This window comes from Meleagris gallopavo, chromosome 4, assembly GCF_905368555.1.
Source record: "Meleagris gallopavo chromosome 4, MGAL_WU_HG_1.1, whole genome shotgun sequence".
Classification (NCBI taxonomy): domain Eukaryota; kingdom Metazoa; phylum Chordata; class Aves; order Galliformes; family Phasianidae; genus Meleagris; species Meleagris gallopavo.
In genome coordinates, this window is record NC_139407.1 from 64251261 (window position 1) to 64275377 (window position 24117).

Genomic DNA, 24117 nt, shown 5'->3' on the forward strand with positions numbered 1-24117 from the left:
ACAGGTAAAAGGACATACTTGCATAACTGCTCAATCTTTACAACTAGTCCTGTTGTTACCTGCAGCCTGAAACCACAGAACTCTCCAAAAGGTTACAGGCATTGCATCAGTAAGTTTACTATTTACTCCAATCCTGAAAGTAAATGGAAGGAAAGAGTAACCAAGCTGCTACAGACTACCAGAGACGTAACACTTTTACTGCCCCTACCATTCCACCATCAAACTTGGATGAAACAGCTATCCCTCATCAGGGCAATTGGTTTACAGAGCTTAGCCTGATTTAAAATCACTACTTTAAGAGAAAATAAAAAGAAAAACACTACTAAACATCAAACAGTTTGAAACAAAGCTGCAAGAGCTGACCAGAATGTATTTTGGAAAAAGCTCAATACCAACTTGTCCTACTCACTGAAGCTGGAAAAAATACATTACACTTGCCTTGCACCACAAGCACAGAAAAAGACAAAAAGGACCAAAATTTGCAGGCAGCATTTGTGAATTCAGTGTCACTAAATCAGTTCTGCATCGCTTCCTCATCAACTTTCACAGCTGCAGATGCACCATCCAAGAGAAGCACGCACTAAAACAAGTCCAACTTAATTCCAATTCCTCCAAAGATCGAAGTTACAACAACCTACACAATGGATAAAATCATGGTAGTAAGTTTTTCCAAGATCCAAATTTTCCTGCTGAAGCATTAAGGACAGCCCACTTGGCTGGAGACAACTGCACACAACTGCTTCTAGGTGCTAAGTACTAACAGAGAGGCAGACATAACTGAATAATCTGATCCAAGTGTTTTCTTCATTGCAGCCATTACTTCACTCTGCAGTGTGAGCAAAGCAAGCCAGAAAGCTTTGGCAGAGCATGTTCTGGGACAGCACAACCACTTGTAGCTCCGGAGACAATCTTAGGAGAAAACTCTTCGGGTCTTAAAGCCGAAATCAGCAGAAGAGGAGGAAAGAAAATCCTGAGAGCTGCAGCTGAATTGTTCTCTCTTCCTTCCACTCAGATGAAAAACAGAGCTAAGAACATGCAGAGGCAGCTTTAAGCTTATACTTAGGAACTCCACTGCAGCATTAACTGCCTTGCCTTCACCCATATATGTACATAAGGTACTAGGGCAAGACTGATTAAGGCTAAAAATAATGGTTTCAGTCTGATTAGATTGATTTTCAAATCGTGTAGGACCAGTGGCTAGGACTGTTGAACAATAGATTTAATATAGCACTTGAAATACCTTTAAATATACCGATGGCTGAATTTGAAATTAACTACTGAATACAATTTCCATCAACCTACACTTTGGAAGAAGCCATTCATTTACTAAATGAGGCCATTTTCTTGACATTTTCTAAATGCATAACGAAACTAAGGAGAAATAGCAAGTATTAAATGCTTGCATATATTTTATCCTGATGGTTAGCAGACTGTATACATTTCTCAACCATTTACTATCAGATTTTAAAAGAATCAATGCAGAAATATGAATAACATCATTAAGTCAAAACAAGCAATCCTCTATACAACATTTAAATGAGATTCTTTAATTTTCTTCTTAATGCACCTACATGCACATATTTAGTACTCTACCCATAAATCAAAAATATAGAAATAGATTGCCCACAAAGATTTACCTCAACCCAAACTTCTCCATAGCTTCAGAGAAAACTGACTTAAAAAACACACATGCCATAAGGAGATACCATCTTCAGTCTTTACAGGAGTGGAACCGTATCATTTTCACCCTCACAGAAGTTCCATGATTACAGTCATCAAAGCTTCAAGATCTCCACTGCCATCAGTGGGAATCAGAGAAGCAGACTGGACTTTGCCACTTTTAGCACCTTGAATTCCACTAAGCAGCTTAATGACATCTTGAGAAGGTTGTAATGCTTTGGCTGTTAAGCATACCCACAGCTTCCACGACAGTCAGTCACTCCTCTTTCATTAGGCACTGGGGTTTCCAAACATACTTTCTCCCAAATACAGAACCTTTTATGTATGAAATTAAAAAAAAAAATAACTATGGCAAGATGATCTTTGCAAAGGTGTTACACTAACCCAGCCACAACAAAAAGCAGGTTGAGTCACAACTGGAAATGCAGCACTCCCTATCATCATGGTAAACAGACATCCATTTTATTCAGCTGCAGTTCCACTAATAAGCAGTTTAAGTGACAAAGGCTTTACAGACAGATCAGCAGAATAATGAACATGAAGAAAAGCATCCAGTTGAAAGTGTGCCCTAGCAACAAAGGACAGTAAAGCCTCAGCAGTAAATGCTGCCACTGTCTCCACTTGCCAGGTTTTCTCCCAAACCTTTCAGCTGCTGTACCAAACAACTGGTCAGGGCAGGGGGGTTGGATGCAAAGAACAGTAAGTAGGCTTAAAGAAAAGAGAAAATGACACTGCAAAGCTGCTACCACCTCTCTGAAACATCATGGCAAACACAGAAAGTCCTCAATGACTACAGAAGGGCACATTTATTGCATCTCTTCCAAAAGAGAGAAGGTGGAAAACACGGTCTTTTAGTTTCTTTGTAGCCAGACTAGGGAGATGCAGGCTGAATGAGTGGAATATAATCTGGGTTGGAGACTGACTGGACAGCCAGGCTCAAACAACAATGACCAGTGATTAAAAATCCACCTGATGACTTACAGTATCCGACTCCCAAGGACTGTTACCAGCTCCCATATAAATGTCTTCACCAGTGATCCGCATAATAGGACAGAATCCACAGGCTCACAGAGGACAACAAATAGGCAAAGTGCTCAGTAATGCTGGATGGTAGAGCTGATATAAAGAAAAAGTCTGACAAGCTGGAGAAACGCACTAAAAGCTTCATGAAATTCAATCAAGTCAAAAACCAGGGCTCTGCACCTTGCACAGAACAGTTCCATAGATTAGCAGTGGCTGCAGAGTAACTGGCTGGCACCACCTCTGAAGAAAATGATGCAGAGGTCCTGATGCATGACAGGCAGGACTGGAATAAGTAACAGACTCCTGAAGCACAGAAAGTTTACCACACACTGGGCTGCATTAGCAACACTGAATACAGAGGTTTGAGAGGAATGATTATTCTCTATGCTCAGAACTCCAGCATACTCATTTGGAATATTAAGGCTGGTTTTCAGGGCCCTTCCCCATTCCATATAGATGAGTACAGCAAGAAGACGTGAAATCAAGAGACTGAGAGAGGCAGACTTGTTTCACCTGTAGAAAAGAAGGCTACAGGGAGCAGGGAGGGGCACAACCTGCTAGCAGTCTTCTGCTACCTAAACATGAGTGACATAGCTAAGAGCTTCCCAGACTTTTCCCAGAGTTGCAGTAAAAAGGAAGGAGGCATAGTTGACAAGTGTCACATGGAGATACGAGTGGCCACAGCAGGTGAGACCAGAAGTCCCTCTGTAACTGTTCTTCGTCTGACAGCATCAGCACTCAAAAAGGGAAGAATTTACTAATCCCAAATGGTCTCTTAAGACTAGCTGAACAAGAGGTGGGAGTTTTATAGTACAAACACCACAGGTTATCATCCATGAGCTCTGCTGGCTGTTCTTGACCTGCAGAATTTCAGCAGTGCAACATCCTACAGTGAAGCATTTCACTGTTTCATGCACTGTGTGAAAAAACACTTGTTGGTTTTGATTTTATCATTTACTAGCTTCATTTGAAGCCATTCAGTTGTTTTGGAACAGAAAAGCACATTCACCATCCCCATGACCCTCATGCTGTCTCTTGAGACTGAAGATGCTCTCCATTCTTTGAAGATGTCCACATCTCTACTCATTCTTACCCTTTCTGTGGACTTTCCAACTTCACTACATCTTTCTTCAAGATGAGCCAAGGAAGAAAGTCATTCTAAGAATGACACCATGCATTTTTACCGCTACAAAAAAAAAAATCAGTCTCTCAATTTTCCTCCCTTTCTCAACACTTAACTTGATCTCGCTGACTGTTCCCAGAACATACACTATAAGCCTTAAATCTCACTAAGCAATAATGAAGATTTCAGAGTCTTTTATTTTACAAATAAAATCGTTTTTCCTTGCACAATCTCAAACAACTGTAACAAACATTTACCTACACTCAATTTCACTTATTTTAATACCTCTACCATCTCTCTCGTCCAATGCCTCACACTTAGTTTGCATCTATAATTGCTGTAATTACCTCTGTATCATCAGGGAAATGGAATCAACTCAGTACTTGTTTTTGTTCCAAGCTGTTCAAGTCAAATATCAGCAGTTCTAGCAGAGACTCCAGCAGAACACTAATATTAACCTTATTCTGTGTAAGGCTGGCTACTAAACCTTGATGTTTACTTCCTCTCTTCTGCCCAATTACCAATCCAGTTAAAAGCTTCTTTCTTTCAAGGGTTCCTGGTAAGCGATATTTACAAAAAGCATTCTATAATACTAACTAGCACAGTGTCACACCCCCTCCCACCCCATCTTTTACCCTTATTCTTAAAAGATCACAGAAGTCCAGGATTTTTGCATGGGCTGGCTCTCATTTTTAGGCCCTATTAACTAATGTACTTAGGAGCTGCTTTATTAGGAAGAATAATTTCTGTTCATCAGTAAGCTGCTGGATGGAAGGAGAAATCAATTACACTGACAGCTCACAAAAATTTCCTTAAGGAAGCAGAATCATTGAAACACATCCTTCTACTTTGTCACAGCTGTCCAAAAAAAACAAAAACACCCCTCAGTACTTCAGGAAGAAGTGTGTTAAATGCATTTATCAGAGAATTTCCAGAAAGCCATGGACACAGATTATATGAAAAAAATCTAAGTTAGAGTAAAAACGAGCCTTTATCCCCCCTCAAGTCTCAAGGCTTTGAACTCCAGTCCTCAAACTCACATTCTACAGGCTGAATTCCTTCTTCACTTGAACTGATTCAAGCCTGAAGAGTTCCACATAACAGCAGAAATTAAAACCAACCAATCTGTCTGACCAGAACATTAAAAAGAGAATTTCTATTCCACAGTGATTGCATATAAAAACTATTTAAATTACAGCTATCATTCAACTATTGGAAATTATACAGCAAAAATGATACTTCAAAAATGTCATCACAATTGAAGGAAGAATTACGTGGAAGCACTTCCAAATGAAAGAGTGAAAGCCACTAATCATTCTCTAGCCTCCAGCTAGCAGGGATTCTCTAAGGTTTATTTTCTAAAAACAAAACAACTTGTTTTTCCACAAAAAAACTAAGCACAGACAACATCTTTTACATAGGTTTAAAACTTTTGAAAAAGAATAATCCATTCCCTCCCTCTATTTGATGGAAAGATAATCAGGTCCAGCTTGATAGCAGTACTAACTCATGCAGAGAACTTTAGCTATAAATCCCAACTTTAGTGATGTCTGTATGAATCATCCTCTTTTAACACTAATGCCTCCCAGCTGAAAGCAAGTAAAACTTCTGGCCACAAAGAGTGAATTGTGTAAGTACAGAAATACCTACATAGCATATCTTTTCCAGCAAACCCAGCCTTGGGCAGGAAGGAATTTGCAACGGATTTTTAAAACTCTTTTCAGGTACATCAAGTTAGGTAACTGGTGGGAAGAACAAAAAAAAGGGAGGATTCAAGAAAAATAAAATAAGAGTCCTACCAGATTAGATGGGGGAAACCATTACAGAGCAATGCTCTCCTTTCAAGGGTCAGAAAAAAGATGTGCTTCCTCTCAACTGTGTTAGCTTATAACACCTGCAAAGCACCAGAGAGTTGTATGAATTTACAGGTCTTTAAGTCAAACCAACAGAAGATTTTCCGTGGTATAAATAAGCTTTTTCAAATGCAGTGTATTGCACTTGTATATGACATTAAGTCTAGCCATAGATAAGTAGGGAAAAGAAAGCAAGGCTGATTAAATGATCTCAAACAAAAGCAAACAAACACAGAAGCAAAGCCAACTTAGTCCTACTTTATGCAAGGGGAAAGAGGAGGAACAGGAACATGGAAGAGAAAAGAAGAATCACCTCCCAAAGTTTGAAAATAAGCAACATCAGAAGGAGGTAAACAGAGTGAGGAAATACTTTGAGCTTTAAGATGCTTCCTTGATACCAAATTCCGTCACCTTGCTTACCATCAACAACAAAAATTATTACACATGGTGTCATTTGAAACATGAAGCAGAGTACAATAAACTGTAGCAAGTTCCCAGGTGAGTCAACAGCACATAAGCATTTCTATGCAGAATCACTGAAATTCTTAATTTTTTTTTTTTTTATTTCTTCCTCCAGCTCTTAGATAATTCTAGAGCTGAATTGGCATCATTATTTCTCACTCAACTCATCCAAAATGTAAATTATATCATCACTTATTCACAGAATGAATTATTCTGATTCACAGCTCTTATCAATCCCTTTATTATCCGTTGTAGTGATATTTCTTTCTGTTTCTAGGCAAAATTAGAAAACTAAAAGAAAATTAAAAGGAAAGAGAAGCAGCATATATCCAAAATGAGAGGCTCAGAATAATGGCTAGATTTAGGCTGAATTAGGTACAAGTGTGAATATGAATTCTTAAAGAGATACGGATCAAAAGAGAAAAAATAATTTTACAAGCCTTAAATGCAGCTGTAGATCATTTGGATTTTTTTTAGAAATATTTAAAAACAATTTTTTTTTTTGCAGTATAAAGCCAAATAGTTCTTTTTAGTTAAAAGTGTCAAAAAAAACCATCACAATATTTCAAGCTGCTACTTCAAAACAGTAAAAAGTTAAGAGTGAAAGATCTTAGACTGTTCCTCTGCTACACATTTATTAAAAAGCAGCAATTATCCCAAATATTATCCGCTTATACAAACTGATGTATATCAGTAAGTGTTCATTAATATAATAAGCAGCTTTGGAGTAAGATCTCCAATAAGTTCAACCAAATGCTTTACAAAGCTGCTGTATGGTCAGACAGAACTGACTTGCATCCCAATGCAAGGTTGACAGCCATGTTAAGAGTCCTGCCTCGAGCCACACTACGGGCACAGACTTCACACAACACTGGTTTACAGCCGTTACCTTAAACCACACCTCAAAGGAACGCTTTGCTCTCCTCCTTTTAGGAGAAGAAACGAAGCATTCCTCCCTGTCTAAAGCAGCAGCCAACTGGATAAGATCACGCAGCAGATCCACACCCTAAGCAAGTCCTTTTCTTTGGTTAAATCCTCCTTTATTCTCCAAATATTTGTTCATTTTAATCACAGCATCATCTCTTTAAATAAAAGCACTTGTCACTGTCCTCCTCCACGTTTGCACAGCCAGGAGCCTTTAGGCTGGGGATCCTGCTCCCAAAATAACCAACTCCAGCTGAAGAGACAGCATTGCACCTACGTATAATTAAGGATTATTGGCTCAGCAGACCTGTATCAGGAAACACGAACAACCAAAGGTCTACTCAATAAGATTACCTGTATTACTTCAGTGCTCACTGCAGCTTACACAAGGCAACACCCAGAGTGCTCAAAATCAAAGCTGAAGTGAACCAAGCATAGGATGAGAAACAGTTCTATTATTGGGTACCATGATAAAGATATCCTGACAATAAAACCTTGGTTTATTTAAATAGGCAATAACATATGTCAGATTGGATTAAGTAGCCATTGATACAGCATATTTCACATTCTGTATGAGCAAATACTTCTGTAGGGTGCATCTCTGGGCTGTTCATTACGGGAGACCAAACACATAATGAAGGCAGCTTCTGAAGCTTACAAGGATTGATGGATTTTGCCAGTGAGCCCTTCTAGAAAACATCCACCTGTGACAACTGCTTCCCTAAGCTTATGGGCTCTAAGGTGCACCATCATGCTGGTTAGTAGAGCAACTACTAAAATGAAAGATGGAAGAGAGAATTGGCACTGGGTAGTCCTCAGCATCCAGTAAAGGCTCCATTCCTATCACAGAAAGTTTCTTCTTACCATGACAGTTTCCAGCAAAAAACAAAATGACATGTCTAGTTCATGGCTCCTTACTGCCTTAACCGTGTTTTCCTCCTGCACACTTGCAAATGTATTTTACAGGGAGTGGACAGGAGTGGAAAAGAGACCAAATCCCACAGGAGCCAACTCCTACCCTCGCTGCTTTCCAATGTTAAACTCCCCCTGCAGTCCCAATACCAGATTTCTCATTGACCAGAAACACATTGAGCCAAGTGCAGCAGAGCAGCAGCACAAGGCGTCACGCCTGTTTGCTGGCATGCAAGCATGAGGTGTTGAAACAGGAAGTGCATGGTTCAGCAACATACTAATGCTTGGTATGGATATTTAATGCGTGTTGAGTGAGTCACAGCAGCCAGTTTGAAGACTGATTTAGTGTGAAATACAAGCACTCACACCGAGTTAGCACAGAGCTCATTGACTTCTATAGCCAGCTTCAGCCTTCCACCTGAGGAGCATTTCAGTCACTTACTGATCAACAACTGCCATGAATTTGCTGTGCAGATACACCGAAAGCGCACTAGGTATTCCAGCTGTATTACTTCTGTCCTCATGTTGTCTGTACCTCTCTCACTGAGCAACTTCTGCTGTTGTACACTCAAAGCTTGACATGCACCACTGAATACTTCTGTCAAAATACAAAGCTATGATTAAAAAAATAAATTCCAATGAAGCGTATAAAGGTAGAAATAAGCTTTTCTGCTTTAGCAGGAAGAAAAAGTCAACCAGAGTAATCTGCCATTTTCACTCAAGATTCCACATGGTGGTTCAGAGTGCACCTTCACAGTCTGCAGGTGATATAAAACTTGAAGCTGCTCATATGCTCATATGCTGCTGCTCAGAGGGACCTCAACAGGCTGGAGAAAAGGGGCAAACAGAATCTCACAGAATTCAGAGGGAAATGCCAAGTCCTGCATTTGGGAACAAACAACCACATGCAGCAGTATCTACTGGAGACAAACAGGTTGGAAAGCAGCTTTGCAGAGTAGAAGCCAGGGTGGACAAGCTGACGGTGCAACAGTAAGAGGCCTTTGGAGCAAAGAAGGCCAACAGCACCCTGAGTTTGTCAAGAAGAGCAGGGCCAGCAGGGCAAGGAAGGTGAGCCTTCCCTTCCACGTGAATTGTGCTCATCTCAAGTGCTGTAATCAGCTCTGGGCCTCCGCTATAGGAGGGACACAGCAGTGTGCACAGAAAAAGGCCACAGATTACCAACAGGTTGGAGCGTCTCACACATGAAGAGTGGCTGAGAGAACAAGGATTGCTTAGCCTTGAGAAGACTCCAGGTAACCAAATCCACATGCACTACACCTGACGGGGACAGGAAAGAAGATGGAGACAGACGACATCTCATTAGTAAGACAAGAGATGGAAACAATAGGCACAAAATGGAAGACAGAACAACTCCATGTAAGCAATTTTTTTTTCAAAATTCGTAACAGAGGTCAAGGATTAGAACAGGTTTGCCCACAGAGGCTGGAGGCTCCATCTTTGATATTTTCAAGACCAAGCAGAACATGCCCTGAGCAACCTGCTCTAACTGCCTCCACTTTGAGCTCAGCCGGTTGGAGTGATGCCTTGAAGTCAGGACAGAAAGAACATATGCTTCCTAGTCCTGTTCTGTTATCTGTTCCCCTATTAAAAGATCAGGTAGACACAGACATTCCTTGAGAAATTAACATCTTATTAAGTCTGCTGCCAGTATTCCCCCAACACAGCTGCCAACAAAAGAAGCCAATCAGCAGCATCGAGATGATGCTCAAGAATTCTGTGCTTCCACAGCTCTCATTTTGATCAGCTGTTTTTTTGAAGTAGATAGCTTTAAAAAAAAACAACCACACAGCTAACCCTAAACTGTTGCTAAACAAGAAGATCATGACATGATCATCCCCTTCTTTAAGATGGAAGACCCTACAGTTTTGGGGTCCTTGCTTGCTAGTTCAGTTTAACAATTACTCTCACTGCTAAGGATCCAGATGAACTATCGAGCTTCTTGTCATCACTTGTTTATTAGTGTTTCAGCAAAGAACCACAATCACAATGCTCACATTCATTCATTTTTAAATTGCCAGCCTTCATGTTCTATCCTCCAGATGAAGCCTGCAAGACTCTTGATCAGCAGGCTTCCTTCCCCCCCCTTTGAGATTCCACAGCACTTCAAATGAAGAATAGCTGGCAGCCTTCTTGTCCTTGACAAGGAGGAGGCATGCTGAGGAAATACTCAAGCATTATTTTGTATGCTTAAATAACTTCTCTAGGTTCATCTGAAGAAGTCAGTTTACTCCTCCTCAACTGAACTGAGGAAGAACAGCTGAAGCATTTCCACTTCTGCAGCTGCCACAATCCAGCAGTGACAAAGAAATATCCCTCAGCAGTTTTAAGCATTCTTTCACATGAAAGGACTGTGTAGAACATACAGTAAATGCAGAGCTATTACACAACCACTGTCTAGTGATGTCGGCATGAGGAAGCTAGTGGGAGAAAACATGAAGGATATAAATACAAGTCTATAATCTTTTATATTTTCCTGACATCAGGGAAAAATTACCAGTATCAAAAACTCCAAGAGAAATATCTCAAGCCACTGCGTTGGTGATCATAATTAAAAGCACAAATGACTGTGCATCATTTCACAAAACTGGAAATCAAATCCCCACAGGGGCTCAGTCCAGTGGAAACTTTTAGGCACCTGCCTGCCTCCTAGTAAACAAAGTGGAATTTGCTGTCAACATATTTCTGCAGACTTAAGCCTTCTGTGATCGTCTCTCCCTGTTGCTTTTTCACCTTCACCACTAAGTGTTTTGATACATGACTCACAGTTAACAGCATTTAAGAGGACATACAGAAAAGCTTGAGCAGACATTACGATGACAGGTTTTTTAAGCAAAAAAAATGCTACCAAAGATTAGAGAAACAACTCAACAGTTGAATGGGTGCTGGGAAGAATCAATAAACACCAACCTCCCTACGAAATTTAAAGGGCATCTCATTCTCTTACTATTTAGCTTCCCAACATTACAAACAACATTCCATCCTTCAATGTATATTTTTGTTCAGATTTGTCAAGAAAAAAGCAGGCTTGGGGAAATGTAAGAATTAGTCCAACACATTCTCCAGCTTTTAAATGGCTGGCACCTTGACAATTCGTCTTAAGTCACAACCAAGAAAACAAGAACTCCCTGATCCTCACTGCCAGTAATTTTTCAGGAATGTAACAAGCAGAGCTGTGATAACAACTGGAATAAGTCTGAAATGCAGTTGTAAAATGATCTTCTTAACTTTAAGGGCCTTCACATTGCTGTGGCCATGGAAAGTGCTAGAGTGCTCTCGAAATGCATTTTAGAAATCAAGACTGATAGTATCAGAGAAACAGTGATGGAAAGATGCCTTTTCATGTAAAAAGAAAAGGGAATCAAGATTTTGTTCTTCTGCTTCTTGGAACTAAATTAAAAGCTGGGAGGGTTGGGAATGAGGACATGCACAGGAAGAACACAGCCAAAAAGCCTGCAAAACAAACACTGCTCAAGGCACACAGTACTGTGTGAAAGTGCAGTATGATCTCAGCATCACAAAGTTTAGCTGCAAACCACCTTCTATACACAAAAAGCTGCTGATATATTGTCCTGGGAGATGCCCAAATCAGCGTTCTGCACCACAGCTCCTTTCAACTGCCTCCCTCAGCCATACCTATTAATGTGGTACACCTCCTGCACACACCACCAGTGTCCAAACAAAGGTTTCCACTGATTCCTACGAGCATCATCACCCTTCCAGCTCAACCATTGCTGAGGCGATGACCTCAAGGCTCAGCCCTGAGTCCTTCAGTCCCTTCACCACACCGACAGCCAGAAGCCACCGTCCTTCAGACCCACACAGCGCCTTCAGGAACACTCCATGCTCTCAGCGCAGCTTTGCCTAACCGTAATTACATCGCACGTATATCCCTACAGGCCTTTTTCTCCTTTTTTTCCACTACATTCGCTCCTTTTTTCGTGCATTTTCCATCCTCAGGGAAACAGGGAAGCCCGTTCTCCCCCCCCCTTTCCTCCCCTCAGCACCCCCTCGCACTACCACACAGCCCCCACAGCCCTCAGCCCAACCTGCCCCCCCCAGCCCTGCCTCCTCCCCACCCCGCAGCTCTCGGGGCCTGCCCCTTCCCCTCAGTGCCGTATTCTAGGCACGTCCCTCGCTCCACAGCGAGAAGCGGAGAATCCTCGGTGACTCCAGCCGGACGACGGCCGCGGGGAGCCCCACACACACGGCGCGGGCGCCGCGGTATTCCGAGAGACGAAAGGGAGCCGGGGAAGCCCCACTAAGGCAGAGCCCTCCGCTCCCCTCAGCGCTCCCCAAGCGGGGCGCGGGCGGCTCTGCCACTCTCCTGCGTGCCGGGCACCCACCTTGAGAGTGGGGTATTCCTGCACCTTCAAAGTCATTGAGAGCTGAGCAGCTGATTCCTGCACCGCCATCTTGAATCAGGCACCAGCCTCCCTCCTCCTCCTCCTCCTCCTCCCCCGCCCTCCCCAGCGCGGAGCAGAGGCAGCTACCTACAGCGCGCGCGGCATGCCGGGCAATAAAGGCCTTCCTCCGCCCCATCACTCATAGAGACGGCGCGAACCAACGCCGCTCACTCCTGCCCGCCCACGCTGCTCCTGATCCTCCCCCCCCCCTCCGCCGCCGCGCCGTGGTATGCTCTGCGGAACGGTGGTGGCGGAAGAGCAATAGCGGGGCGAAAGGCACCGACCAATGAAGGCGGTCCTTTCACACGTTCCGTTTATGCGCTTTGATACCGCCTTAGAGCTTGAGAAGCCGCGCTTGATTGGATGGCGCTGTGGGAAAGGGCGGGGCCGCCTAGAAACGCGGACAAATCAAATGTCTGAGTTACGGATTACAGCACAGGGATAGGCGGGACGATTAGAGTTGATGGACATCGAACCGCCCAGTCAGGGCAGAAGAGGCGTTCTTATTGTCCAATCAGGATCTGTCACAGATATGAGTAGGCGGGGACTAAAAGTAAATTTTGCCGGTGACTTGAAACGGCCGTTTTATTAACGCTCTCTCGAGGTGTCCGGGAAGGGGAGGGGAGGGACGAGGGGCGGAGCCCAGCAGGGGCGGGTGTTGACAAGCAGGAGCCCGGCCCAACGGTGTCCCGTCGCTCAGCTGACGGACAGGTGGCCGAGCGAATGGGGAGCGCGGCCAGGGCTAAAGGGCGGGGCGGCGTGCCCGTAGTGTGGCTCTGTGCATATTGGCTGGGAGGGAAGGGAGGGGACCGCCCTTAGTAAGTTCCGCGGGGTGGAGAGAGCGAGTGAGAGGCAGTGAGGCGGAGGCGGCGGGAAGAGGTTTAAATAGCGGAGACAGCGTGAGTCCCCTTTCCCTCAGTTCCCTCAGCCCAGTCCGGCTCGGACTCACCCTTCCCAACCACTCGCTGAAGGGGGGCAGCCCGGAGCGTCTCACTCACGGCCGAGGGGAGGCCCCGAGCCCGGCGCCGAGTTTTACCGGTGAGGGGCGGGAGCGGCTGCCTCGCTCGTCGCCTTTCTCCGGGGCAGGGTTGGGAGAGGGCGGCTCCGGCCGTTGGCTCCGCTGCGGCCGTTGGAGCCCGAGGGTGCCGCCTCCTCAACCCGGGACTTCGCACCGGGTTCGTGTTTCGGAGGCTCCCTCCCGATGGGTTATTCTCAGCGCTCCGCACGGGGCCATTCCGCTTCCACGAGTCCCGGGAGCGGTCCCGACGAGGAGCGGCGGTTCCGCGAGCGCACGGAGCGCGCTGGGACAGCGCCGTGCGGTGTGAAGGCGCCGCTACAATAAGCGGTCCTCTGCTCGGTGGTACGCGGGAACGGCTGCGGCTCCGCACGGCGCTGCCCCTCCTCCCCCGTGACCCCGGCACGGCCCGCAGTCCGGGCGCGGAGCTTTGCGGGGCGAGCCTGGGCTCTGCGGCCGGGGTAAAGCCGATGGCCGCCCGTGTGGGACGACGTTGTCGTGTTTTCCCTCGCTTTCCTAAGCTGTGTAGTTGTGGGATTGCCAGTCTGCGAGAGAACGAGCTGCTCTGAAAGTAATGCCTCCTGTTTTACCACGCTGGCCCACGACATCAGGGGCGGATGTTGGTGGGATGGCAGCAGGGGTTGAACCTTCCCACCAATATCCCGTTACAGTTCATTACCGTGTGACAGATGGCAGCAGAGGGGCACCCTGACAAAATGGCGTCTGACATGGAAGTGTTCATGAACCAAAGGTGTGTCATTCCATTCCGCTGTGTGGAAAAAGAATGGCACCCATTGACACTCACTGATGTTCACTGAATGTTCATAGAGACCAAGCAGTGGACGTGAGCACTCACCGCCTCTTTGTGCTGCATTTCAGCTCTGGCAACGGTGGTTCGCCTCTGCTGGTTCAGGTTTTTGAGTGTGGTGCACAATCTCTCGTTCATACCTAGCAGGAATGCGTAGCTAATGGTGGTGACTGCATTGAAAAAACTGTGTTTCATAGCTGAAATGTTGTGCTATCAAATAGTGCTATTGTTTTCTTTTATCTGTTGTAGTTTCTGTTGGAATAAGTAGGAGGAGGCACTACTTTTGGAGTGACCTATGTCTATCTACAAAAGTTCTTTACAGAGAGAGTGGTGAGGTACTGGATCAGGCTGCCCAGAGAGGCTGTGGATGCCCTGTCCCTGGAGGTGTTCAAGGCCAGGTTGGATGGGGCCCTGGGCAGCCTGGTCTGATATTAAATGGGGAGGTTGGTGGCCCTGCATGTGGCAGGGGGGTTGGAGATTCATGATCCTTGAGGTCCTTTCCAACCCTGGCCATTCCGTGATTCTGTGAAAGCAAGTTTCTTGATAAGAAAGAGAGAACTGCTTTTCACAAATGTTTGTTGTTTAGAATGTTTGGTAGTGTTTGTTTCCAGCAGATGTGGGCCCAGTTGTGTTTTCCTCACCCATAGGCTAGTGGTAATTAAAAGGAGACATGTGAAGTTGTATTGCTGTGTGTTAGATTCTCTTCAGGCTTTGACTGCAAACTATTTGCTCGTGTTCGCTCTCAGCTCCCCTGATGCTGACCATAATCAGCAAATGTATGCCTGAACATAACATGCCAAGCCCACACCAGGTGCAAAGCCTTTGTTTAAAAGCTTTATTAGTAAATCCATTTGTAGTCGTTACACCTGGGATTAACGCTCATGTCCAGGCATGATCTTGGGGCCGGATTCTGCAGGAGGGTTGGTGTAAAGATGGCTCTGACTCTAGGAAGGCTCTGTGCAATGAATGGTTTATGTGAGCTTGTCAAACTGAAAACTTAGCTCAGTTGTTGCTGAATTTACAAACGTAATGCTATGGCATTCTTCCTGTTGTTCCAGTCTGCTTTAAATATTCTGTAAGCTAATATTTACAAGGAAATCTGCTGTTTAATATTCTATATCACTGATGTTACTGAACAGCTTGAACTGGGTGCACTTTTAACTCCTCAGATCCCTGTGTGATACGTGCAGGCACTGAAGAAAGGAGTCTTCCTGTGTAATTTGCCCAGTTGTATTTGTCCGAAAATCTGATTAACACAGATTTTTTCATATGTAATGTCCTTAGTGGTCCTTTTTGTTAATACAGTAGTTGATGTAACGTAACACAAATGTTCTATGGATAAAGGCTGTGTGCTCGGGCTGGACCTGTCTTTAAGCTTGAGAATTACTGGTGATGGTTTGTCAGGCATTAGTAGCCAAAGTTAAAGGGCTTGCTTCGTGGAACAGATGGCCAAGTAACCATCATGTCAGAGAAAACAGCATGTATTCCATGTATTCTTAGTTTAACACAAGAGGGAGCATGTCTAATCTTTAACCTTTAAATATTGCAACTTCAGAGAGGAAGCTTTAATTGTTGAGTGTCAACTAATTTATGTTCCAGGCTCCATGTACAAATATTGAGACAACCTATTCATATTTCTGGCATGTTTTCAACTTCGGGTTGCAGCTGTTGATTTATAATACAAATGCTGGCCTGATAAATGTGGAGATGGGAACTAAGCTAATGATCTTCTGAACTTGTTAAAATCTGTAGTTTCCTGCTGAATTTAACAAAATATTTATGGTTGTTTCTATTCGTGGATATGGTTATTCATATACAGAGGTCGTACTTTGTTCGTTAATATTAGGTTAATAAATGTCTTCTGCTTAACCTACCATACAAAGTTATCAAGCCCAGGTTTAATTAAATTAAGTTCATTTTAATTGCCAGTATGGCTTTGCTTTTACAGGTCTTGTAAATTCTACTACTCTGTTCATAAATAGGAAACACAAATTTGGAACCATTAAGAAGGTTTACATACTGCATCTTGTTTATTTTTCTTTGTCCCCTAGTAGTGTAAATGGAATAAAAATCAGTTTCCATTTTGTATTTCTTGGCATTGTCCAGTTGAATCATAATCTGTTAATGCTCCTTCTTGTTTAGTATCTTACCAGTATATTAGCTGCTAATTGCAATTAAGCAGAGCATACAGAATCCTCCAGCCTTGTTTGAAGATGTCTTAGAGGCATTTCCAGTTGTTCTCCACTTTGGATTGATAGCCTCCATAGCAAGGTGGCAGAAGGGAATGTGCACCTCTGTCTTTTCTCTCTTTAGCACGCAAAGGTGCTGTAGGGATTGGTGTAAGGATTAGGTAGGATGGAGTGTTGCCACATAAGCAAGGAAGAGCTGTCTTTGCGTAGATGGGTAGTTATGGTGCTGTCCATGTTATAATGTGGAAGTGGAAGCCTCTGTTTTGCTCTTCTGGTGAGTTAAGATGGGTATGAGATAATGAGGACCTCACCTTTCACATTAATCTTCTCTCTGAAGGATGGAAGTTCAATGTTATTTTTTTTTTTTTACCATCTACCGCATGCATAACAAGGTGTTAATATAGAAGTAGTTTGCCTTCAAAATATGCCCAGCAGCTCATTTGTGTTAGTAGGACACAAATGCGAGGTGACTGATGCTATTTTCAGATATTCAGGAGTTATGATTTTTTGGAGATGTATAAGGATTTGAGAAACAAGTTCTTGGAGTATTTTGAGAGCTACTTATTGGGAAAAATGTTGCTTTGTTGAGTTATTCACAGCAAGAAAGCATTTGTAAGGGGTTCCTCCACATGGATGGGTACAGTTTCATTATGTAATAGATATGAAACAGAGCTGCAGAATCAGAAACTCAGAAGGCAGAGAGCCTTTCTATGAACAAGTGTTGATCTGCTGAGTTCTGCGAGGATAAATGGGGAAAAAGTACACTTGGGTTTCTTGCCCAACTGTCTTCATCTGTTTTACATTTTTACATTAAATGCACAATTTTACCTTAAAATAAACGACTGATGTGCAGATCAAACACATTGTTTTCTTATTTTAGCATGACTGTGAGGACACTTGGCTTATCAGAGGAAGATGCAGGTGTGCTCAGCAAGCAGCTGAGGTTCCAACACTGCCTGGATGGATGGGAACCAAACCCTCAGCAGAGGCCGTGGGCAGCCCAGCAGTGTGAGCAGGCCATGAGAATTAGCAGGGATGGAGGAATTATTCCCAGCAAATTTCGGATGTTAAAGGATTTGTGAATTTACTTTGATTTAAATATATATATATGGAGACAGAGGGGGGCAAAATACATGAGGTAGATAAAATGCTTGTGGAATTTCATTTTAAAAAAGAGCCCTATTTACATTAACAAACAAACAAACAAAAAACAACCAACAACATTTGGGATGTGCTGCTCTGGTGGAAGTGCTCAGCCTGCTGTGCTCCTGAAACTTGGTGAGTGATGTGGGTGGGTGGGTTCACATGCACAGAGGAGGGGGCTCACCTTGAAGCCCCTGTTTTAGCCGGCAGCACTTCGGTACAGCTCTGAATCGCAGCCCCTGAGAAGTGGGGGGGCTGAGGGAGAAAGTGCTGACACAGCCCTAACTACGGAGCTGTGCCCTTCGTGTTGCTGCAGCGATTGTCCAGGCTGCGTTGTCTGCTTTCCTGTCATTGTGCCTCGCGTTTCTTTAATTCAGGGCATTTTTTAACTTTGGGAAAGTTTGCCATTATTTAAAGCCCGGAGCGGGTGGGAAGAGCAGAGCGGCGAGGCTGGAGGAGCGGGGACTTGTTCATCTCAGCCTGATCTTGTCAGTAACAGCCGAGCAGAGGGAGAGGGAGAGCAACTCCGGCTGGGGCAGCGCTCCAAAGGTTTGTCTGTTGTTTTTCTGCCGAAATTCCGCCTCGGTAGCGAAGCGTTCGGTATGCGGAGCGTTGCTCGCGATCCGCGGGTTCCGTAGTTGCGAATATGTGTGCGTTTCGGGGGCTGTTTGCCAAAGAGAAGCTTTGCCTGCGTGTGTGTATATGTGTGTGTGTGTGTGTGTGTGTGTGTGTCGGGGAGAGCGAGTGTGTGTTACGGTCGGGAAACGCTGAAGAAGAAGAAACCCTGTTGGTTCTCCATGCAAATGACCGCTTTGGTTGTAACAAAAGCCTTGATGTTGGGCTTGGAAAAATGATCTGACAGTGTAACAACCCCAGGCCACTTTCGCCATGTTTTTGTTTATTCATGTTTCATTCCCTTTGCCGTCGCTATCGCCCAGATGTTCCCGATTTCCCCGTTTTTTACACCGTTGTGCCTTTTTGGAGTTAGCAAGGAAATGTGTGCAAGAATGTTAACAAAACGGCGAGGTGTTGCAGATGTTTATACTTTAGTTCTTGCGCTCGCCGATCCTGGCAGAGGGATACCGTGCATATGAAGGAACGTAGGAAGCATCTGCTTTAACTGCCGAGCTTGTAATTTCCAAATGTGCCCATTGTAACTTGAATATTCGCATAAACAGATGAAGTGAGCACGTTCCCGGTGCGGTGGGGCCAGTCCAGAGCTCGTTTGTTTCCTAGGGATGGGAAAAAAAAAAAAAAGGCAGCGAGTAAGAACGAGGAAAGGAATATCTGTGACACACCATGTATGCTCCTAGATAAACTCCTGCCATCTCGGAGTGCCTTTAAATATTTGAACAGCTTCTGTTAAGTCAAATAAAATTGGTTACCATGAGAGACAAAAAGTGTAATGGAATAGTTGGGCACACGGATGAAAACCTGAATGTAAAATTGCTTCAGAACCATTCCAAGAATTGAATTAGGCTGAAAATCTTTTTAATAACAGTCATAGTAACACGTTTAAATGTTGGAGCTTCTGAGATCCTGGAAAACAACACGGTACAGAAGCAGCAGAGGTGGATGGCATGTTCTTTTGCGGTTGCATAAATTGAAATGTAATCGTCTACTAATGATATTAAAATCAATCTGTTTTTAGGATTTTATGCTTGTTGAACGTATCAAGGCATACACAAATAAAAATCTTTAATCTTAAAGGACAATGATTCAATGTCCGGAGCCAGTGGTTAAATCAGATGTGGTAACTATGGTGAGAGGTAAAGTTACTTAGCTTCTCACAGACCGTGCATATGTGGATTTCTTTCCTTATAATGGAGATTAAGGAGAAAAGGATTAGAGAATCTACACAGAAATTTTGAGCAGGAGACCTGTAGCCTTGCTCTGGGAATTAGCACAGAGGAGGCTTTTAGAACAGAGGCAGGATGGAAGTAAACACTCCCGTAATATATATTGATGATAATTCTAGAAAGGAATCTTTCTGCTTGGGAATATCAACAGCAGCTCACGCAGGAATGAAATCAATCCCCTCCACACGAAAATAATCCTCCTACTCCAAGAAAAACAAATAATCAAAACCCAGCATAGATCTTTACCAAGTGACAGCATAAAATCAGGTGAAGTCTGATATTCTGAATTAACTCATTTTTAGGCTATTGCAGAATAAAGCAGTATTGATTATTTGAGTTGCACAGCGCTCCTATTTTTCAACTCTCATGATACGTTTTTAGGGTTTCCTCTGAAAAACTTCAAAAATGGCAGCCATACGAAGTGGGAAAACTAAATCCGAGTTGAATATTTTAGCCAGTAAATATTGGGGGAGTTTGGATTGCAGCCAGAGAGACTCTGACCTTGTTCCTGGTTTTCGTTGAGTTGAGAGGGTGCCGCATTAGCCTGGGCTTTTCAGGGAGGAATTTGTGATTTTGCTGCTCAGCTCAGGGGGTTATGGGTAGGATCACCATGCCTATCTGTAAGCTGTGTGTTCTGAGAATTTCTTGGGTTACAAATTAATAGCTATTGGGAATATATAGGAAACAGAGGAGAGGTCAGGGTTTGTTTCCAGTAGGGAAGGGCCATTTCTCACAGTACGTGCACTATGGCAGTGTAGGGACAGGTTGGGAATATGAGGTGTTCAGCTTCCTACTCACAGAGGTTAAAACTTTCAAGATGTTAGGCCTTACATTAGAAACATCTTTAATTAAAAAAAATAATAAATATATATATATTAAAGCTCTGAGTTTCCCCTCCTTGCTAATGTAGTCACTGGAAAGAAAATCTATGGAAATCTACAGGAGATCTAGGAATTCAGTGTTGTTCGTACACTTGATGTTAAAACTCTGAAGATATTCGTGGACTTGCTGGGAAACCTCTTTTAGGCCTTTGTGGGTCATAATCCCACGCTTTCCTTTCTCAGCTGTTGTCAGTGTGTTATCAGATACTGTTCAGGAGAGCCCATTCACTACTACAGTGCTGCACTGTGTTATACATGTGAATGGAATGTGCATTTTTGGACTTCAGGCAAGCTGATAAGTAATAGGCTCAACTGCACTGTAATTCAAGTTGATTACGGATCTTTATCACAGTAGAGACCACAAATTTTATTAATTTTTCTTTTTAAATTGTCGTTCCTTGAAAAATATTAAAACACACAAAATGATATTATGCCCTAAGTGGGAGACGGAGAAAGAAAAGGATTCCTTATTGTTGCAGTAGGGGACAATACTTTGCTTTTTTCTTTTGTTGGAGTTGACATTAGAATGGAATAAGTACATTGTTATTGCATTCATAATGATTATTTCTGATGAAATTTTATATTGACACAAAAAGCTTCCATACACTAGAACAAAACTCAGATTTAGCTGCTGATACATAATAATTAATTTAATAGATCGACATATTTTTGAATTGTTTTATCATTTTTTCTTTATGAGGCCATGCTGTAAGAGAGATACGTATACCTGATAAGTCACGTTCAGGACACTGCAGCCTCATGGATAAGACAGTGGAAGTGTCTTCTTTGCTTTGCTATTAGATTGGGTCAAATCCATTCTCCTTTGTTTCTTCATCCTTCAAGATGATAATTCCTTCTGAAGTACTTCAGTATCTTTTGATGAAATTTTGAGACAAGCAGTATTTTTGTTTTGGAGGGACACACAACCAGTGGATGGTGTTTACTCATATAACGCTTTAATATTTGCAATAAAAGTCATTAAGCACTAAAATAAATCACTAGTTTTTTCATAACGAAGTGTATCCAGGAAGAATCCCAGGGACAGTGCTGATGATGTATTTCCAGAATATGGCTATTTCTGAAACTCTCTAAGTAGCTGTTTATCAGGTGGCTGGTTCATACCTTGGTGCTGAGTACTGGCAGAGTATCAGTCTTGAGTATTGGCAGGATATCAGTCTCTTAACATTTAGGACAAGAGATGGGTTTTAACTGATTTGCTCAGCTGTTCTGCTGAGATTCAGCCAGAAGTGTAGCTTTAGCATCATCTTAGGGTTGGGCTGTGGGGGGAAAGGGACACTGTTTCCCCTGCAGCTTGTGTTAGCTGCAGAGAGGGAGCTTCTGGCCTTCTCAATTGTCTTTGCAATCTTCAAATACAAGAAATTGAGAATTTCACTGCAGACAGCTGTGTTTGTGCTCAAACAGATGACGAGTTTCAGTCATTGGATCTTCAGAAGTTGGGTGAAGGTTTGCAGGATTAAGTTTTACAATATTTATTGTGTTCTGCTGGTACCGACAATGGAAATGTGTGTGGAAATTCCTCAGTGCTGAGCTGCTCAAAGGTGTTTGAGAGATGATTCTCATCCCATTTTCACTTCATGTAAAGCTATCAAAATAGGTTTCAGCTGCAGTGTAGGGTATATGGAATAGCTTAGTGCTGAAAGAATGTGAAGCAAAGTTTAGAGAGAATTAGAGTGAACTGTCAGCCCGTACAGGTTGTTCATCACAGTTCATGTTATGGTGATTTGCCAAGGGCTGATAAATTTTATCAATAAAGCCCTTGCCCGAGAGGAGCAGGTAAATATTAAATTGAACAAATTGTGGTTGGAAATACAAATTGTCTCAAAATTCCACTGTTTCCTTCACGTGTTTCTCTCTTGAATTATCTGTTGGTATCTTTATCTACTGCAGTCTGTATTTTGTTACTGAAAATGGTCACCTGCTGCATTCTGTTCTTGGGTGTTGTTGAAAAAGACCCAAATACTCGAAAATACAATTTTGTTGTTTGAAGAGTAAGTTCATTCAAAAAAAATCTTCAGAATCTTAAAAATAAAATGTCTCCAAAGTTTTCCATTTGTCAGGAATGTTTTTTCTTCATCTGAAGAACAAGCTGATACCGCTTAGTTTGTGAAATTTGTTTATACAATGATATTTTCTCTCTACACAGTGCCTGGAATATGTCTTAGAGCATAAGTAATAAGATAAATAAAAGTTTTTGTATCCAATCAGCTTCTGTTTATCTTTCTCAATAAGAAGTGTGGGTAAGGAGAAGGGATTTCTGGCTTTGAGAAACTGTGTGCCCTATCTGGAAGATTCTGATGTTTCTTAGCTTGGTAAATCCGAGAACCACAACTGTTGATGGTTTTCCTTTAAACAGTAAAGATCAGGTGTGTTTTCTGCGGAAATCATTATAGCTATTGCTTTGTTGTTAATGCATTTCTCTGCCTTTCTAACCATGCTTGGGGTGAGGAAAGGTATCTGGTGAGGTTGTGAACTGGTAATGCCTCTAGAGGTTGGAATAACCTCCCTGTATTTTGCAGGAAAATAATGACAGTTTTAAAGCTTTTGTGTGCCCCTTTTTCTTAAATCTGTCCTAATCTGTTGTCTTTTCCTTGTTTTGCTGCCCGATACTCCTCCAAGAAAAACATAGCATGATATTTTCTTACATCTTTAACTGCCAAATGTATGGAAGCATGGATGCAATCTCTTGTAGTTTATGCTACTGTATGACAGAAAAGTAGAGGTAGAAGTCAGTAATAAATTAATAGATTATCTTGAGTACTTTTAAGCATATTATCTTTGCTGCTGTTGTTGTTTCCTTTTTTTAAACATCCACTCTCCTTTCACCCTCCATTGCTGCTGTGAGGGAGTGATATCGGTGTCACAGCCATTCTGGCTTTTCAGCATAAGTGATGTGAATTTGATCTAATGCAGTTAGTATATCATTCTTCAGGCCCTCTGGTAGGAATAGATAGGAAAAACAAAAGCGTAATATCCTCCAGTGTGAGCTGAGAGAAGGTGACCAGTGGAATTTTGACAGAGAAGCAGTTGGATTAATTTGTTATACTTGAGCTCTTGCCTATTGGCTGATCTGTTCACCCAAAATCTTGGCACAGAAATTAAAGAAAAGATCCTTTGTCAAAGTATCTGGGAGGGATGCTCTTGAGAAAGCTGCCATTTCCCATTCTGCTCAGTAACTGTGGGACAGGAAATTGGCTCTGCAGATTCTTACCCCCTGGGAAGTCAGACTGAGGAAAGTCAGGATCGTGGTAGGGTCACTGCTCTACAAAAGCTAAGCAGATGAAATCCTCTAATCTATTTAAGATAAACTGTATTACTTTGAGCCCTAAATTGTTAGGCTGGTGAAGATGTCAAAAACAAGATGACATATTCATTCCTGTAGGAGCAATTTGAAATCTAACTTTACTGATCCTGACATCACTGTATCAAAACAAACTCTCTTGTATTTTGATTGTAGGTCAAAGTTTCTGGACCTTATTGATACTTATTTTGAAGAGACTTAATTAAATGTAGGTCTCACTGCTTTCTACTCCTACGTTCACCCATGAAAGAGAGGGACTGTGGAACTGCTGGGGAAAAAAAGTGCAGAAAATGCTTTCTCCCATTGAGCATGGAGGGGGATAATCCTGCAGAGGAGAGCAAGTGAGCAGTAGTGTAAGAAAGGATAGTTTCAAGTTTCTCCTTAGCTTTGTACAGCAAAATTGATAGACACAAAATGAGGAGATATGGCAGACATTTAAATCAATTTTAAATGTCATTTAAAGTTTGGAATGCTTGCTTTTTCAGCTCTGATTTTCACTACA

General features: G+C 42.7%; 1 protein-coding gene across 4 annotated transcripts in view; it reads right to left on the reverse strand.

Annotated features, from left to right (window-relative positions):
- Positions 1–12635, reverse strand: part of MAEA (macrophage erythroblast attacher, E3 ubiquitin ligase) — a 47031-nt gene extending 34396 nt beyond the window's left edge. The window contains exons 1-2 of one of the 4 annotated variants that reach the window (XM_010710623.4): positions 12342–12441; positions 5626–5720 (exon numbers count right to left, since the gene is read on the reverse strand). Coding sequence is in view for 2 of the 4 variants with exons in the window: in XM_003206008.5 (XP_003206056.1) it covers positions 12342–12410 (69 nt within the window). In the remaining 2 variants the exon portion in view is untranslated. The other 3 variants (XM_010710622.4, XM_010710624.4, XM_003206008.5) reach the window with 3 other exon arrangements.
- Positions 12636–24117: the final 11482 nt, after the last annotated feature.